Raw genomic sequence first — 18,622 nt, 5'->3', positions numbered from 1 at the left:
CATATGAAGTACCAAAGCTAGATCAAGAGGATATAAAACTGTTGAATAACCCAATCTCTGCTAATGAAATTGAGAATGTAATTGGGTCCTTGCCCACCAAGAAGAGCCCAGGCCCAGATGGATTCACTGCAGAATTCTACAAGAAATATAAAGAAGACCTAATGCCGACACTCCTCAAACTATTCAATGAAATTGAAAGGGAAGCAATCCTTCCTAAGTCATTCCTGGAAGCAAATATTACTCTAGTACCAAAACCTGAGAAAGACCCAACTATAAAAGAGAACTATAGACCGATCTCCCTAATGAACACAGATGCAAAAATCCTCAATAAAATATTGGCAAATAGGATCCAGCAAATCATCAAGAAGATTATACACCATGACCAAGTGGGATTCATCCCAGGAATGCAAGGATGGTTCAACATACGCAAATCAATAAATGTAATCCACCATATCAATAAAGCCAAAAATAAGAATCACATGATCATCTCTATAGATGCAGAAAAAGCCTTCAATAAGGTCCAACACTTAGTCATGATAAGAACTTTACAGAAAATTGGAATAAATGGTCTTTACCTCAATATAATAAAGGCCATTTATGACAAACCAACAGCCAGCATCATACTAAATGGCCAAAAATTGAAAGCCTTTACTTTAAAATCGGGTACAAGACAAGGATGTCCTTTATCACCACTCCTATTTAATATAGTACTGGAAGTACTAGCCAGAGCAATTAGGCAAGAAAGAGAAATAAAAGGGGAAAAGATAGGAAAAGAAGAAGTTAAATTATCATTGTTTGCAGATGACATGATACTCTACATAGAAGACCCCCTAAACTCCATTGAAATACTCTTAGATACAATAAATAAATTCAGTAATGTGGCTGGATACAAAATCAATACTCAGAAATCAATAGCATTCCTATACACGATCAACAAAATTACAGAGAGGGAAATAAGAGAAACTGGACTATTCACATTAGCAAGCAAGAAAATGAAATATTTAGGAATTACTCTTACGAAAGAAGTGAAAGACTTATACAGTGAAAATTATAATACACTGAAAAAGGAAATTGAAGATGATCTCAGAAAATGGAAAGACATCCCTTGCTCATGGATAGGAAGAACAAACATTGTGAAAATGGCCATTCTCCCAAAACTGTTATACAGATTCAATGCAATCCCAATAGAAATACCATCAACATACCTTATAGATCTAGAGAAATCACTCCTAAATTTCATCTGGAACCAGAAGAGACCTAGAATCTCAAAGGCAATTCTAAGCAGCAAAGACAAAGCAGGAGGCATCACAATCCCTGACTTGAAGTTATACTACAAAGCAACAGTAGTAAAATCAACATGGTATTGGAATCAAAACAGAGCTGAAGATCAGTGGAATAGATTAGAAGATACAACCACAACTACGAACACACTCAACCACCTTATCTTTGATAAAGGAGCCAAGCAGGTTCACTGGAAGAACGACAGTCTCTTTAATAAATGGTGCTGGAAAAACTGGCTCTCCATTTGCCGAAAACTAAAGCTAGACCGATGTCTATCACCATGTACTAAATTAAAATCTAAATGGGTCAAAGATCTGAATATTAAAACAGAAACACTAAATCTATTGGAAGACAAAATAGGTAGAAACCTTGGAGACATAGGAGTAGGTAAAGAATTCATGAACAGGACTCAAACCGCACGGGAAATACTTCCCAGAATCAATAACTGGGACCACTTCTTATTAAAAAGTTTCTGCATGTCAAAAGAAATCTCCAGTATAGTGAAAAGAAAACCCACAAACTGGGAAAAGATTTTAGTGAACTCTCTCTCAGACAAGGGCCTCTTGTCTAAAACATATAAAGAATTAAAGAAACTCAGACCTCCGAAATTCAAAGATCCAATCCAAAAATGGGCATCTGAGATGAATATGCAGTTCTCAGATGAAGAAATGCAAATGGCAAATAAATACATGAAAAAATGCTCATCATCATTGGTCATTAGAGAAATGCAAATTAAAACCACACTGAGATTCCATCTCACTCCTGAAAGAATGGCCAGGATCAAGAAAACCGACAACAAATGCTGGAGAGGCTGTGGGGAAAAAGGAACTCTCCTGCACTGCTGGTGGGAGTGTAGACTGGTACAGCCTTTGTGGAGATCTGTCTGGAGATTTCTCAAAAAGTTGGGACTGGAAATCCCATTTATTCCAGCTATTCCACTTCTAGGCATATTCCCAGAAGAACTGAAAGCATCATACCACAGTGATATATGTGCACCTATGTTTATAGCAGCACAATTTGTAATCGCCAGATCTTGGAAACAACCCAAGTGCCCATCAACTGAGGAATGGATAAAAAAGTTGTGGTATTTCTATACAATGGAGTATTATTCAGCTATAAAGAAGGATCACATTGAGATATTTATCAATAAATGGGCGCAGCTTGAGACCATACTCATTAGTGAAATAAATCAATCTCGCATGTGTGAATACCGAATAGTTTCCCTAATGTAAATAATGATTCAAATATATAAAAATATGTGGTAATCATGATTCCCCATTAGGTGGCCTTGAAGCCTTATAAAGTTTTCACTCATTAATTAGAAAGGCTTTATTCTGGGCTTCTTGATATGAAAATATTTGAAGCTAGAGTATATGAAGTTTTATCCAAATATTTCAAGGAAAAATACACTATGGTAACTACTATTAAGTCAGGTTATAAGGTGGTGAAGTACTAGGTTGTTGAAACAGTCATGCTGTGACCTCTATTGTTATATTGTTATGTCCTGTTTTATCTCAATCTCCCCCTTATTGTTTCAAAAAAATTATTTAGTCATTTCTTATGTTTGTCTTAATTAAAGAAAAAATTCAAAAAAAATTAGGATATATAAATAGTAACTCTTTTCGATTTCCTATTAACTTGTTTTGAAGTCCTGTAGTACTCCCACGATCTTGTTTTGACTGATTAGACTCTGTTCCATTCTATATGATAGTATCAAGTTTGAAGACATAGGCAACTACTTTGAAGACAATAAGATTCACTAAGATACCCATTCTGGTTTGACTATTGTCTTCTTTGGAAGTCCTGTAATGTTTACAATGCCTAAGTTTTATTGGTCTTGTTCTCTACTGTTTTGTCCAACTTTATAATATCTAATAAGATAGACAATTCTTTTTAAGGAAACAAGGGACAACGTTGATAACCATTGTTGATAAACTTGTACTCTGTTCTACACCATGTGCTATGTCTATCCTTGGTATTGACTGACAGCTTTGTTTTGCCATATTTGACTGTATTCTTCCCCCCCCCCCAAAGAAAGTAATAAGCACTAAGGAGTACTAAAATCCAAGATGTGTGAATTTTGTTGTAAAAAAGAGAGGGAAAAAAAAAGAAAAAGAGCTCTAACGGATATAACAGCAAGTGTGTTTTGGGGTGTTAAATAGCTGACTTTATCAATGTTTTTGGAACATTGAACACAGCTGTTTGCAGTCTCCCTGTTTGAATGTCCACCTTGTGTTCTTTGATACTGTGATTTGAGGAACTATTTTCAAGAAGATAGTGTGTAATCTACTAGCAGGTGATTTCTTACTGTTATGTTTTTTTGTTTTGTTTTGTTTTTTGTAGTTCTGTATTGCGTGTACCCTTATGCCGCTTTGGTTTGTTTTGTGTTTTTCTCTTTTTCCTCTTAAATAAAAAAAAAAGAACTTCATGAATTGACTATATGTATCTTTTTATAAAACTATTGAAAGAGAAATAAATCCATACATTGAGTGGGCTAAATGTAGTGGGAGTGCTGCGAGGCAACATATTCAAAATAGCCAGCAGTGATGTGTAAAAGGAAAAGTTACATTTGCAATTGATGAAAAGTCATGGCCATATCATCACAGGGAAGCTCAGCAGAATGAACATCTAGAGAATAAAACATCCAGGAACCATGAAACCTTTCCCCTTTGAGGAAGTTTCAATTGTGGTCGCATGAGTTACCTGAGCTTCTCCATCCTCTGTTTAGATCTCCAGCATGACACTTCTATATCTTAAGAGGGAGCCTCTACAGCTGTGTTTTGCTAATGTGTCCATATAGTGACTCTAATGTGGCTCTGAGGCTTTGATCTGGGTTTATCATATGAAGCAGGTTTAACCAAGATACTCAAGAAATTAAATCACCACTTTTTTAACGTCTGAAAAATGGAAAACATTACAGTCAGTCCACACATGGCACAAGAGGGAACAGTTAATGTGGAGATACTTGCTGCTCAATTTAGAAAAACCCAGAGAACCTGTTATCCTGGGACATCTTTATGAGTTGTTGTGGAAGTATTTCCCTGCTTACCTCGGCCCTGAGTAAACACACACACACACACACACACACACACACACACACACACACACCTGAATTATGGTGGGTTATCACATATAGTGGAAGCATCTTCAGATGTTGTTGGTTACATATCTGTGTCAGACTTGGTAGCTAGTGTAGGCAGATTCACTCCTCATGAAACCTTGCAATAAAAGAAAGCATGAGTTGAAGTGAGATTCAGTGATTTTGTAAGTCAAGATTTCCTATTATATAAGGAGAACTCTCCTTTCAAAGTGACTTGAAAAACAAAAAGGATGTAAAAGAATCTTCAGGTAACTGAAATTTTCATGATCAGGTGGTTTAGTTCCCTTTGGCTGGATCTAAAATATTATTAAAAATCCGCATGTGTTAATCACCCAGTTTCTATTCTTCTTTGTTGGTTTCTCACTGAAACACATTTATCCCCTGTATGTATGAAAAGAGAACAGGTTGGACTTCTCTCTGTTTAGAAATAGTCTCTTGTAAGATTGCAATGTTAATTGTGGTGTAGTCGGTTGAACTGACCATGGAATATATCCAAACGGGCACTAATCTCTAATTTTAGGAGCATGAAGACTCAAGGTGATCTAAGGACACTTGGAATCATAAAGTAGGAAAAAAAGAGGGAAACAAGTGAAGTATGATGGGAATGCCATCTCTAGCCACTCCATTACCCCTCTTAACATATCAAGTACTGAAGCTGCCACAATTCCACCACTACAGTCAATTTATTTCCACATTGTGCAAGAGACAATTTTAGATGATGTTACCAGGGTGAACCTTTAGATGAAAGATTAGTAGAGGCACAAAAAGATGTTCTCCCAAAAGCTCCTGATTGTTACCTAACTCCCCTTGCAGGTGCCTGCCCCTGCCTGTCTTTTATGCTGCCCTATGCTTGTGCACATCAGAGTCTGTATAGTGCCCTTTTTCTCTGGGACCAGCACAAGATGAAGCAGGAGGAAAAGCTTGATTCCTTTGGGGCATAGGTAGAACGATGAGCTTTACGTGTAGAAACATTCTCATGTGGTTTTCCCTTTGTCTTTCCAGAAACTTGTTCGTGTGGATTTATTTGGAGATCCCAGAGAGGTAGGAATATTTGTTTTCTTGAACACAGATTTTTATTCTTCATACCTCCAATTTACAATGAAAAAATTTGGGGGATTATAGCTAAATCGTATGGATATATTGCTGAATCCTAGAGAGGGCCATGACTTGCCAGGTTAACAGAATTAGTAAGATGAAATAATAAACTGAAATGTACTACTAATTCCCAGTCTTGTGCTCTTGGTCAGCAAATGTGTGTACTCTGCATTTATCTACCTTTTTAAATTGTCATTTCCTGCTTTGCAAAAGCTCTTGTGAAAAAGAATTAATTATAATTTTCTCTTATTGGGAGTTCGAGATAACTAAATAAGGAACACAGAATCATTCAATGACCCCAAACTCCTGGGATGGCAGAGGTCTAATTTCCTTTCCAAGGGAGGAGGCTATGATTTCAACTCTCCTCACAGCATCCCAGATACCTAAAGAAATCTCTCATTTGCTCACCCTCTGCAGCACTTAAAGAAGAAAGAGAAAGTGCTCAATGGGGACAGAATTGACTAATTGTGTGAATGTAAACATCAATGTCAGGGATAGACTGAGTATGTGTACTAATCCACTTTCCTGTCACTGGGACAAAATACTTGGCACCCACAGCTTAAAGGAGGACAAGCTTAAATTGGTTCACAGTTTCAGTCTATTAGAGTCAGTCTGTTAGACACTGACTCCAACACAGAAATGCCACAGCAGAATGGCCCGGGGTGGAGTGCTCTTCAACACGTGTAGCCAGGAAGCAGAAAGACAAAAGTGTATACTGAATGGCAATTCACCCTTTCAACTCCTTTCTTAATGTCCTGGCCCCAGCTACAAATGAGACTTTTGGGGGATTTTCATAACAAGTTGATGATATGGAATCCAACTGTAATATAGCAAATGAACTAGTTCTCAGGAAACCTGGAGGTACAGTGTTGTAAGAAGAGCTAGTGGAATTTAAAATGCCTTGCTGAAGAAGACCTGTGTGTTTATGCAGGAGGGTGTAGGGGGTTCACAGTGAGGATTTCATAGGAGGTGGGATGAATAGATCACTGAAAGAACTTGATTAGTGATTCAGCACCTTATGGGTGCTGCTCAGAGGGCCCTGAGCAGAGCAGTGACATATATTAGATTTACAACAGACTCTGACTGTGATTTGCACTGAAGTGCAGGAAAGAATCAGGGCAAGTGTAGAGACCAGGGACTGGAATGGGGAAATGCATGGAACCAGGCCAGTCAAAGGATCTTGGTTGAATACATTAGGACTGGAACAGTGAGGAGGCGACATGTGCATGGAGTCTGGATGTATCTCAAGGAAGAAAGAAGTGGACTAGCTGATGAACAGGATGTGCAATGTGAGGAAAAGATGTTCCTGATATTTGAGACATGAGAAAAACCTTGCCTCAAGTGCAGTCACCAGTGTCCATGTGTAGATAGTGGCTGTTAATATGGTTTTCATTGTGGTTGATTGCAGTGATCTTCCATGCATGCTTTCCCACTGAGACTATCATTGCTTGTCTTCTACACTTTTACTATTTACTGCATCTTCTTTTTCTCCACCTTTATACTGTGAATAATGTGACAAGTCTAGACCTTCTAAACCTAAGGTAGAACATATCATGTTCCACCTTAAAAGTCTGATCTTACTTACAAGACAAATTGACTTTCTTCCTTCTTTGCAATTCCTAAACATACGTGAGGTTCAAGGATGTGCAACATATTATGCAGAAGACGTGCTCTACCACCTGACAATCTTACTTGCCCCTGCTCTGAATCATTCTCCCAAGCTCAGTGCTCCTTGACAGTCTGGAGTTTAGCTCTGCACAATGACTCCTTGTCCTTTTGCTCAGGCATTTTCCACTTTTGAGATATCCTTCCATGTTTTCTTCACTTGGCCATAGATTTCATCCCCATCTTCCTCTGTGCCTGGCAAACACATGCTTCCAGGGCCTAGTTGTAAATCATCTTTCAGATGAGCTGCTGAGCACCTCTTGCTGTTTCCAGAGCAGCCCTTACTGATTACACAGTCTTTCTATTGTAGCATAGCTGTAACCAGAGCCTGTTCTGTATTGACACACTATTACAGTAGGATTTGGCCCTTGTCGTGATCTTTTCTTGCTGTCAAATAGGGAACTAAGTTGTATTTAGGCAGGTGGAATGAAAGGCACAGAATCTGAAGCTTTATAGACCAATAAACCTGTAGAGCTGGTTCTAAATAATCTGGGATACTTTAATGTTGAACTCATTTACTTGTCAAAATGTGTTTGTTACCGCAAATCATTACTTTCAACACTCATATGATCATTTACAAAATATGTACAGAGTGCTGAAAAATCAGAGTAGCATCATGTCCATGTATCCCTGTGAAGTTAAAGGAAAAAATCTACTGTCCCATTTCTCATGCAATGAGGTGTCTTTTTTGGCATCTCTGAAGTGCTCTATTTTGGCAGCACTGCTTCTATTAGTGTTTAACATGGCTCTCAAACAGTACTGAAATTCTATCCATTGTTGCTAAGCACAAAAGACTAGTTGCTTTATGGAGAAAGACAACAGATAGTTTTGCTTCAATTTTAACTTGTGAAATTCTTCCCCTTGATTTCCATTTAGTGAGTCAATGGAACTGTCAGTCCAAAATAAGAAAAGATTTCCCAAACTCTCTATGAAGCCATTCTGGAAAGTAATAACATAATATCAGTAGTATGTGAGACAGCTGTACCCAAGTTGTTAAAGCAGCTAAATCAGTGTACTCACGAGATGGAAAATTTATAACAAGTGTAGTACATTGTATTGTTATGATCATAAGTGCAAAAATTTAAAAGTATAATACAAACAGTCACAAGAATTCGTGGTGTTTCCCAGGTAGTGTACTACCATAAATTTTACATGCAACTATAAATTTTACCTTAAGTTTTACATACAACACAAAGTTTGTGTTATATAATAAATCTTTCCATAAGTACCTAAAAACAAAACAAAAGTGATCATAATGAAACAGAGGTCCCTGGGTACCGTGGGAAAATTATCCAGTGTATCCAGTTTATTATCCAATTATTTCACATTTGGAAATTTATCCAGTTTTCAGTAATTCATCGTTCATTGTGATTTTATATGCATAACTATTTCAAAGCACCAGAATTGACTTAATGAGTATTGTAATAACAGGTATTTTAATTTGAGTGATAATTCCCCTTCTCCTCTCCCACCAGCATCACTTCACCACGACTAACTCCTCAAATTTCTCCCCTTGGTGTCTTATGGATGTGACCCTGTGTTGCTCAGGCTACTACCAGGGGAGATGTTGGTTATGGTCACATCCTCAAATAGACAGAGAGAGGAACATGTGTGTTATCACAGGCAGAATAATGATTGGCATTATCCTGTGCTTCCCAGAACTATCCTTTTTTGCCCACTGTTGTTGATGGTGAGCTGCTGCCCAAGGGACCTGAAGAGGTTCTGACTGAAAAGAATTTCAACACTGTTCCCTATATAGTAGGATTCAACAAGCAAGAGTTTGGCTGGATCATGCCAATGGTGAGTATGTACAGGCTTCTTGGAGAGTTGCACCCTCTCCACCTATTCAGTCATCTCCTGGGTGCTGCAGCCTTAACAAACTTTTCCTAAAACAAATTTTGATTATATTCCCGTGACATGATGAAATATCCAGAATAAAGAGATAATTGTGTATTTGGGCAAACTGAGGGATTCCAGAGTTGAAGAAGTTGGGGAGCCAAGACACTGTATGTGGGGAACAACAACTTCTACTTTGGTCATGTTAGGTAGGATGTGAGTTACGTTTCTCAGTACAGAGATTTGAAGAGATGAGAGTTCTGAAATTCTCAGTTCAGAGAAATCTCATCATTACACCAAATTCAAAGGTGATTTTGTGTTCATCAGTCATTTAGATCTATGCATTCTGGATATAAGTTCATTTTTTCATCAATCCTATCAAAGTCATAAAAGATCCAGGAATATCAGATTCCAACATAGAAGTTTCATTCTATATTGGTTTGGTTCATTTCCCAATATTTCATGATTGCTCATAAAGGCTTAACCATTCTATCAACAGGTGATGGGAAACCCAATCCCTGAAGGCAAGCTGGACCAGGAGACGGCCACATCGCTCCTGTGGAAGTTGTATCCCTTTGCTGTAAGCTGGTTGGGAATTGTGGGAATAGAACAACAAAGCAGAATTAGAGACTTGCACAAAGTTACAGAGCAATTCAGTGGCCTGAAATCTGCATTTGGGCCCATTTTTCTGCCTTTCCCACTTACCTACTCAGAGAGGCTTTGCACGGGGTTCAAGACTTTCACCATCAAAAAGATCATGTTGACTGACTGGAAAATCTGCATTACTTACCACATTGCGGGTTGTCATTTTCTTAATATATTTCAGAATGTTCCTGAGGAACTGACACCAGTGGCCACTGAGAAGTATTTGGGAGGGACAGATGACCTTGCCCAAAAGAGAGAGCTGTTCTTGGACTTAATAGGAGATTTGATGTTTGGTGTCCCATCTGTGATTCTTGCCCGTGGCCATAGAGGTGAGTCCTGGAAAACAGATGCTCAAGCACCAGCTTTGGTCTCAGAGCTTCCTAACTCCTATTTAGACAGATGATGAACTTTTAGGGGTTCAAGATTGAAAGACTGATTCCTTTTCGCCTGAGGACAGGGACCTGTTTCATTCTGTTTCTGTCAGGAGTGGACTGAGAAAGCGTCTATATACAAATTGTTAGTTTGTGAAGTAAACCTAGTAAATATCAGAAGGGATATATGAGAAAATAATACAGGAGAGAGATGGAAGATAAAATTGGTGCCAGACAATCATTTGCCTGTCATGCAGAACCAGAGCTGGAGTGCTGTCAAAACAAAGAAAAAGACATGTATTGGGGTTGCTCTGTCTGCACAGCAAGGAGCTGGGAAGTCATCTAACAGCACCCATATATCATAGGTTGAAGGCTCTTCCAAGTTGTTAATTGTATGAGATTTGATCTCCAGGAAGCATGGGACATTTGACTTAAGTGGTCATATAAAAGATGGAGAATATACGCTACTGATGCTGACCATAAGATCTAAGCTGACCCGCCCAGAATCATAGTTATAAATGAGGCATCAGCAGCATCTATTACAGGGCCTTTTTCCTGGAGGTTAGTGTGATATTTCAGACGAGAAGTCCAATACTGCAATATGGGTCTGAACTGTGAACACAACAATCTCCTTAATTACTAGATATTCATTATAGTGGGAAGCCTTCATCTTTGTTTCTCAGATATGTAATTATAGGACAGTCACCTATTTAAAAAATTTGCAGTTGAACTGAAGAAGAAACAAACTTCCACCTGTCAGAGATTTAGTGTCCTTTCAATATCATCTTCTTCTGTCATTCATATCAACCTAAGTCATAACTGCTTTTCCCTCTGGTTTTGTGAGTTTTGTTTTATACTCACACACACATGTTAATATGCAACATTTGTCTTCCTCTATCTGTGTTATTTTCCTTACAGTGTTCTGCTGTTTCATTCATGTTTCCCAAATGACAGAGCTTCTCTTGGTAAGCCGAGTTGCTGTAATACTGCATGGGTGTTGTCTACTATTCTGCTGTGAGACACAGGTTGATTTTGTGACCTAACCTCCTTGAATAGAGCTGCAGTGAAGATGGGGGTACAGACATTGCTTCAGTAAACTCATGTCAAATACTTTGATTAGATATCAAGCAATAGGATTATTGGGTCATACAGTAATTCCAGTTTTAGTTATCTGAAAAATCTCTGGATTATTTTACATTTGCAACATGATGTAAAAGTATTCTCTTTTTCCACAACCTTGCCAACACATTTTTCTTTTTTTTTATTTTTGATAAAATCCTTTCTGCCTAGGGTAAGATAATATCTTATTGCAATTTTCCCTTCATTTTCCCAATTACTAATGATACTAAGAATTTAAAAAATACATTTTTTGCCATTTTCTGGTCTTATTTTAAGAAATATTGATTCAGCTCCTTTCCTTTTTTAATTAAGTTTTTTCTTGGTTTCTTTTCTTTCATTGAGAATTTTGAACTTCTTTTGCAGTTTGTGTAATAAACATGTGTATGGATTGCATAGTTTTTTCAAAATTTTAGGTGTTCTCTGTATACTGTTAATTTTTTTCTTCCTTTGAAGCAACTTTTTGTTTGAGATAATTCAATTAATTTCTTTTCCAATTGCATTTCTTCTACTTTTGGAGTTGAATCCAAAAATAATTTGCCCAGACCATTGCAATGTAATTTTCCTCTTGATTTTTGTATGATTATGTTTGAGTTTCCGATTGTATGCACTAATATTTAGTTCCTATTTGTTTGATTTTATATGTTAGCACATAATAGTCAAGTTTCATCTTTATGCACTTAGGAATCCAGTTTTTCCTGAGAGACTTTTTAAAGAAACTACATTTCTCTTTGGATAGCCTCAGAACATTTGTCAAAAATCAGTTGACCATCTATGTATAGTTAGCTTTCTTGGTTCTGAATCCAATGGTTTGGGCAGTTGGTGTGTGTGTGTGTGTGTGTGTGTGTGTGTGTATCTATAGTCAATACTGTGCAGTTTTAATTATTATTATTGTGTACTGTTTTTTGGAAATCAGGCAGTATGCAAACCTCCAATTTTGCCAATTTTGTTCTTTATGTTCATGATTGACGTGATGAATTGAGATTTTTAAATTTCATACGTTTTTGACAATTTTATATACTCCTGAAGGATAATATTGGAATTTGGAGGTTTTCATCTAACTAGCAGATTGCTGTGAATACTGTGAAAGAATATTTATTTTTTCAATCCATGTGCATTGAATGTTTCTCCACCTGTTTTTGTTCATTTTTAACTTTCATTATTATTTTACCTTTTTCAATGTATTGTTATCACCTCATCCCATTAAATTTATTCCTAGCTATTTTTATTCTGTATGTAGTGTAAATGATATTTACACAATTTCATTTGTAGATAGTTTATAGTTAGAACATAAAATGCTACTGTATATTCATTTTGCATATTCATTTTGTATTCTCCAACTTTACTATATTCATTTATTTGTCCTAACCAATTACAGTGCAGTTTATAGGCTTTTGTAGCTATAATTATTATGTCATCAGCAAAGTGATAGCTTCAGTTTTTCCTGTTAGAACATCTTAATTTTTTTTTCTTGCCTAATTGTTTTAGCAAGGATTTCCAATGCAGAGGTGGTAAAAACAATCACCTTTGTCTTGTTCCAGATTTTATGAGAAAAGTTTTAAATTATTTCACATTAGAGAATAATATGATCAGAGTGCTTCTCAGATTTTGCCTTTTTTGTGCTGAGACACATTTTTTACCCTTAATTTTATAATATTTTTAACATGAAAGCAGTGGGTTTTCTTCTATTTCTTTTCCTACATCTGAGATGACCCATGTTTTTGTCTTTCATTTTGGAATGTAACATAGCACAATTTTTGTACAGAAGTGGCAAATCCTACTTTATTTTGGTGGATTAATCTTGTAATGCTTTTTTGAACTCAATTTTCTAGCATTTTTTAAGATTTTTACATCTATGTTCATGAAGCATATTAGACTCTAACTTTTTTTGTAAAATAGTTGTCTTATGTAAGTAGAAGTGTAACAGTGACATAAAATGCTTTTCAATTATCCTCTTAATTGCATTTGAGGAATCAACTGAGAAGAACTGGTATTGTTTCTTGAAATTTTGACCTAATGCATCAGTTAAGCCAACAGGACCTGGATTTTGCTTTGGTAATTTTTCTTACTGATTATATTTACTTACTAGTTTTTAAATCACTGACTTAAAGAAAAAATAGTCTGGGTTGATTGAAAAACAAGTAAGTAAATATAATCAAAGAGAAAAATTAACAAAGAAAAATCCCTGACTCTGTATTTTTATAGTGCCAATTTTAATGTGTATTTTCATTTGTATATTACTTCACTGTTCTTTTTTTGGTTAGTGTGGCTAAATGTCAGTTTTGTTTATATTATGAAGTCTCCAACTGTTAATCTTTTAAACATTTTTATCATCTTTTGTGCTTTTCCCTGTGATATTCATTGTTTCATTTCTACTAGTAAATTTGGTCCTGGTTTGTTGTTTTGTTAGTTCAATGGAGCATGGCTTCAGGTTGCTTATATGATTTCTTTCTTGTTTGTAGATGTAGGTGTTTTTGATATATGGTTTTATCTTAGAACTACTTTGTTGTATGTCGTGGTTTTTGGTATTCTATGCTTTCCTTTTCATTGATCTGAAAATGTTTTTAAATTTCTACATTAATATTTTTTGTTGACTCATTGGTCGTTCTGATGGGTATTGCTTTACTTTCATGAATTTGTGAATTTTTCCAAAATTGCTATTTTAATTCCAGTGTAGTTCAAAAAGATGCTGGTTATACCATATTTATTAAATTAGGAGGTGATTGTTTCGTATGCAAATATGTAATTTATTCTGGAGAATATTTTGTTTGTCAGAAGTATGTGTTGTTTGTGTTGGATTGGATATTCTACATATTTCTGTTAGGACCATATTTTACATAGTGCTGTTTATGTCCAGTATTTCTTTATGAATATACTATCTGGATGATCTCTCCATTGTTAAAAATCGGATATTGAGGTCCCCTACTATTACTGTATGATAATCTGTTGCTCAGATTCTTTAACATTTGCTTTATTCATGTAGGTGCTCAGATGTTGGATGTGAAAAGAATTAAAATTATTATAGCCTCTTATTGACTTTACTTTCTTGTCAAAATGTCATTATTTTTCTTTCTAGTGATTTTTTATTACAGTATATTGTCCATTATAACTAAATACCATCTTTCCCCTTCAGTTTCCATTTTGATCTAATAAAACATTCAGTCTTTCACTTTGAAACTCTGTGTGTATTAAAAGGTATGATACATCTTGTATACTGAAAGAACATCATAAATACTCATGTCTTTTTAACACTCCATTCAGTCAATTTGTGTCATTTTATTAGAGAATTTAATTAAAATAGTCAAGGTAATTGTTGAGTTTATAAATTCTGTATCCTTATGAGTTAATTACTGGTTATTTTGTAAATATTATTTTCCTTTGTTCCACTCCTATTCTCGCTATGCAGTTCAAGCTGGCCTTGAGCTCACTTTGTAGCCCAGGCTGGTCTCGAACTTGCAACAATCCTCCTACCTCAGCCTCCATGCCTGGGATTACAGGCATGAGCCACCACACCCTAAATTTACATGATTTTTGGAGACAATTTTTTTTGATTATATTTGATGATGTAAGTACTTTTGTAAAGTTTTTTTTTTCCTTTTAATTCTTAAGGTGGGATAAAATTCTTTTATATATTGTCATTCTAGTCTGATAGCATTCAAAATGTGGTCCTCAGTTATTCTTAAAATGAGTTTTGCCCTTTCATGTGTTCCATTTTATTAGTTAGTGTATTTTATTATAGTTGAGAGAACTTTGCTTAGCGATTTTTTTAAGGGGCATGTAGAGGGAAAGAATTGATAAGTTCTTGCTTGTTTGGAGAAGTTCCCTCCCCATTTCTGAAAGATTGCTTTCCAATACATTTTGGCTCATGTTTTTCCTTCAGTGCATTCAGTATATTATTATACTCTCTTCTGGCTCAAATTTCCTATTGTGAAATCTGTTGGTTGTCATATATCATACCTTTGTATATGACATGATTCTTATTTCTTGATACACATAATTTTTCCTTGTCTTTGATTTTTGAAAAATTCATGATTCTGTGACTTTGATGTTCTCTTTTGCTGAAATGTATTAGACCCCTCTCTGCTTTTTGCATCTGCATTTTGACAGCTATCTCTGTTCAAGGAAGTTTTCAGTCACAAGTTTTTGACATATACCTTCCAGATCTTTCCTCTTATTTTTTCTTCATCTCCCATTATGCTAATATTTAATATTTGCATGATGTCCCATGGTTTCTGCTTCTCTTCTTTTTCATAATTGCTATTTCCTTATGTCCACTTTTCCCTTGACGTCTTGTGTTTATGGCGAATTTATAAATCTATCTGTTCTGAGGCAGAAGATTTTATTTTTCCTTTGAGGAATCTTGTGCAACTTGCTACCTAAAATAATTACTCACATACACAAGAATCCTTTCTTTAATTTTTTAAAGAGTGTAAAAGAAAACAGAACAAACCATGTCAGAAGAAAACAGTACAAGCAACATAGGATTTCAAAACAAGACAACAGGAAACCAAGAGCGGCTACCAATATATCTCTTTTTTTCCCCAGTATAGTTGTCCATATCTTCACACACAGTGAATTCAAACAAAACACAACAGTATAAAACCAATCAAAACAAAAGAATGAAAACATCACCAGGTTTCAAAATCAGGCAAGATGAAAATCAACAATGACTACCATAATGTCTCTTGTTTTCTTCACATAGCGGTCCATATCTTTGCAAATATTAAAAAGCCAAGATAATAGAAAACACACTAAAATGAAGGAAAACAAAGAATAAATGTATTATTAGACTTGAAACTCAGACAACAGAAAATCAGCAATGGCTACCACAAAGTCATGTTTTCTTAAAAGTAGCTGTTCATATCATCACACGTAATAAAATCAAGTCTTACAAATTCTTTAGGACAAGTTCTAGGCATGTACAAGCCTATACATGTACGTCTATCCATTCTATATTACAGGGAAAACAAAACCAAACAAAATACAAAAGTGACAAATAACAATATCAAAATAGCAATATAGACTTTCAAAATAAAGTCATAGGAACATAAATAAAGCTATTACTTTGCATAATTATCTTCAAAAAGAGTTGCTCAGACTACCAGATATAAGCATGCAAAATTGATCTAATCCTATGAATGTTAAGTGTTTTGTTTCAAAAACTAATAGAATTAGTAGTACAATCATCTTAGCTATCTTAAGTGTATATATACAAACTTATCTTTTTCTCCTTTCCTTCTTTTCTCCTTTTCCCTGAGTTATTTTCTTCCTTTTGATCAGTTTCTTACTCTTTCACAACATTAATTGAAAATGTTGTGTCTTATTTACTGTTTCAGTTTCTTACCTTAGGGAGACAATATAGTATTTACACATGTGAATTTGATTTATTTCACTTGTGAGTATGGACTCAAGTAGCATCCATTTACTTATAAAAGCCTCAATATGGTTCTTCTCTATAGCTGAGTAGTACTCCATTGTATAAAATTACCACATTGTAAAAATTCATTTCTCAGTTGATGGACATTTGGATTGCTTCCAAAATCTGGCTATTACAAATTGTGCTGCTATAAACATGGGTGCACATATATCACTGTGGAATGATGCTTTCAATTCTTCTGGGAATATGACCTGAAGTGGAATAGCTGGGTCAAATGGGACTTTCAATTCCAGCTTCTTGAGGAACACCCAGACTGATGCCAACAATTGCTGCACCAGTCTGCACTCCCACTAACAGTGAACAATTGGTATTTGTCTCCAAAGCCACGCCAGCATTTGTTATTGGTAGATTTCTTGATCCTTGCCATTTTATCTAGAGTGAGACAGAATCTCAGTGTTGTTTTAATTTGCATTTCTCTGACCAATGATGTTGAAAAATTTTTTAATCTATTTATTTTCAATTTGTATTACTTTATCTGAGAAGTGTGTATTCATCTCAGATGCTCATTTTTGGATTGGGTCTTTGAATTTAGGGATCTGATTTTTTAAAAATTCTTTATATGTTCTAGACAGAAGTCGTTTGTGTGAGGAACAGTTGACTAAGAATTTTTTCCCAATTTGTGGGTTTCCTTTTCACTCTGTTGGAGATTTCTTTTGATATGCAAAAACTTTTTCATAAGATGTGATCCCAGTTGTTGATGTTGGAAAGTATTTCCCATGCAGTTTGGTTTTTCTTCACAAATACTTTGCCTATCCCTATGTCTTTAAGAGTTTGAGGAGTGTTAGCATTAAGCCTTCTTTGAATTTCTGGTAGAATTGTGCAGTGAATCCATCAGGAACTGAGATTGTCTTTGTTGGTAAGGTTCTAATTATACTTTCAATTATATTAATTCAAATTGGTTTATTTTGCACTTTTATATCTTCATTCAGCTTTGATAATTCATGTTTCTTGGAATCGGTCTATTTCTTCTGTGTTAACAAACCTAGGAGGTTAAAGTTTTTTGAAGTAGATATTATCTTCTGTATTTCTACATGGTCTTTGGTGATTTTGCCCTTTTCATTCCTTATTGCATGAAATTGAGTTTTTTCTTTTCTTTTTCAAATAATGTTGGCTAGGGGTTTATCAATTTTATTTGTTCCCTCAGAGAATTAACTCTTTGACTCGATAATTTTTGTAATGTTTTCTTAGCCTCTATTGCATTCATTTATGCTCAGATCTTTACAATCTCTTCTATTCTTTTGGCTTTGAGCTTGACTTACTCTTCTTTTCCTAAATGTTTGAGATGTAGACTCAGATTTTCTAGTTGCGTTTGTCCTGTTTTCCCGATGTGAGGTTCACTGCAATAAATTTGCCTCTGAGAACTGCTTTCATTTGCATCCCACAGGTTTCAGTAAGTTGCATTTATATTTTTATTTGCTTGTAAATATTGTTTAATTTCTTCGGTAGTTTCTTGTTTGACCCATTGATTTTTTAGGAGTGCATTATTTAATTTCCATATATTTATGGCATTTTTGCAGTTCCATTTGTCATTATTTTCTAGTTTCATGCCCTATGACCAGACGATATGCGTAAGATAATTTCTATCATTTACATTTTACTTAGCATGTTGTATGGGCTAGTATATGGTCTACTCAAGAGAAAATTACATGTGAAGCTGAGATGAATGTATATTCTGATGTTGTTGGGTGGAACACTCTGTAAATGTATACTAAGTCCATTTGTTCACAAATTTTATTTAGAATTTGGTGATTCTCTGCCTCATTGATCTGTCTCTTTTTGTCAATGGGGTGTTAAGATCTCCCTTTAAAACTGTGCTATTGCTCATTTGAATTTTCATTTCTATTAATATTTGTTTTATGTAGTTGTGTGTTCTCATATTTGGTGCATATATATTGAGTATTTTTGTCTCTCCTCTTGAAGTTTACACCTAACCAGCATGCAGTGATCTTCCTTATCTCTTTTGATTATTCTTAGTTTGAAGTTCACATTGTTCACATAGCAAAGAGAATAGCTACCTACACGTGCTTTTTGGGAGGGATCCTTCCTGTTGCGTATTGTTTTCCATCATTTGACTTT

General features: G+C 35.4%; 1 protein-coding gene across 1 annotated transcript in view; it reads left to right on the top strand.

Annotated features, from left to right (window-relative positions):
• The window catches only part of LOC100731027 (liver carboxylesterase 1-like), a 46,210-nt gene that overhangs the window by 20,830 nt on the left and 6,758 nt on the right, over nt 1-18,622 (top strand). The window contains exons 8-11 of the mRNA XM_063247331.1: nt 5,384-5,422; nt 8,801-8,941; nt 9,477-9,557; nt 9,804-9,951. Coding sequence (XP_063103401.1) covers nt 5,384-5,422; nt 8,801-8,941; nt 9,477-9,557; nt 9,804-9,951 — 409 coding nt within the window. The remainder of the gene's footprint in view (nt 1-5,383; nt 5,423-8,800; nt 8,942-9,476; nt 9,558-9,803; nt 9,952-18,622) is intronic.

This window comes from Cavia porcellus, unplaced genomic scaffold (genome assembly GCF_034190915.1).
Source record: "Cavia porcellus strain 051 isolate PalLab524CR breed Dunkin Hartley unplaced genomic scaffold, mCavPor4.1 scaffold_4, whole genome shotgun sequence".
In the NCBI taxonomy this organism is placed as follows: Eukaryota; Metazoa; Chordata; class Mammalia; order Rodentia; family Caviidae; genus Cavia; species Cavia porcellus.
The sequence above is the reverse complement of the archived record's forward strand: the minus strand, read 5'-3'. Positions and strand labels throughout refer to the sequence as shown.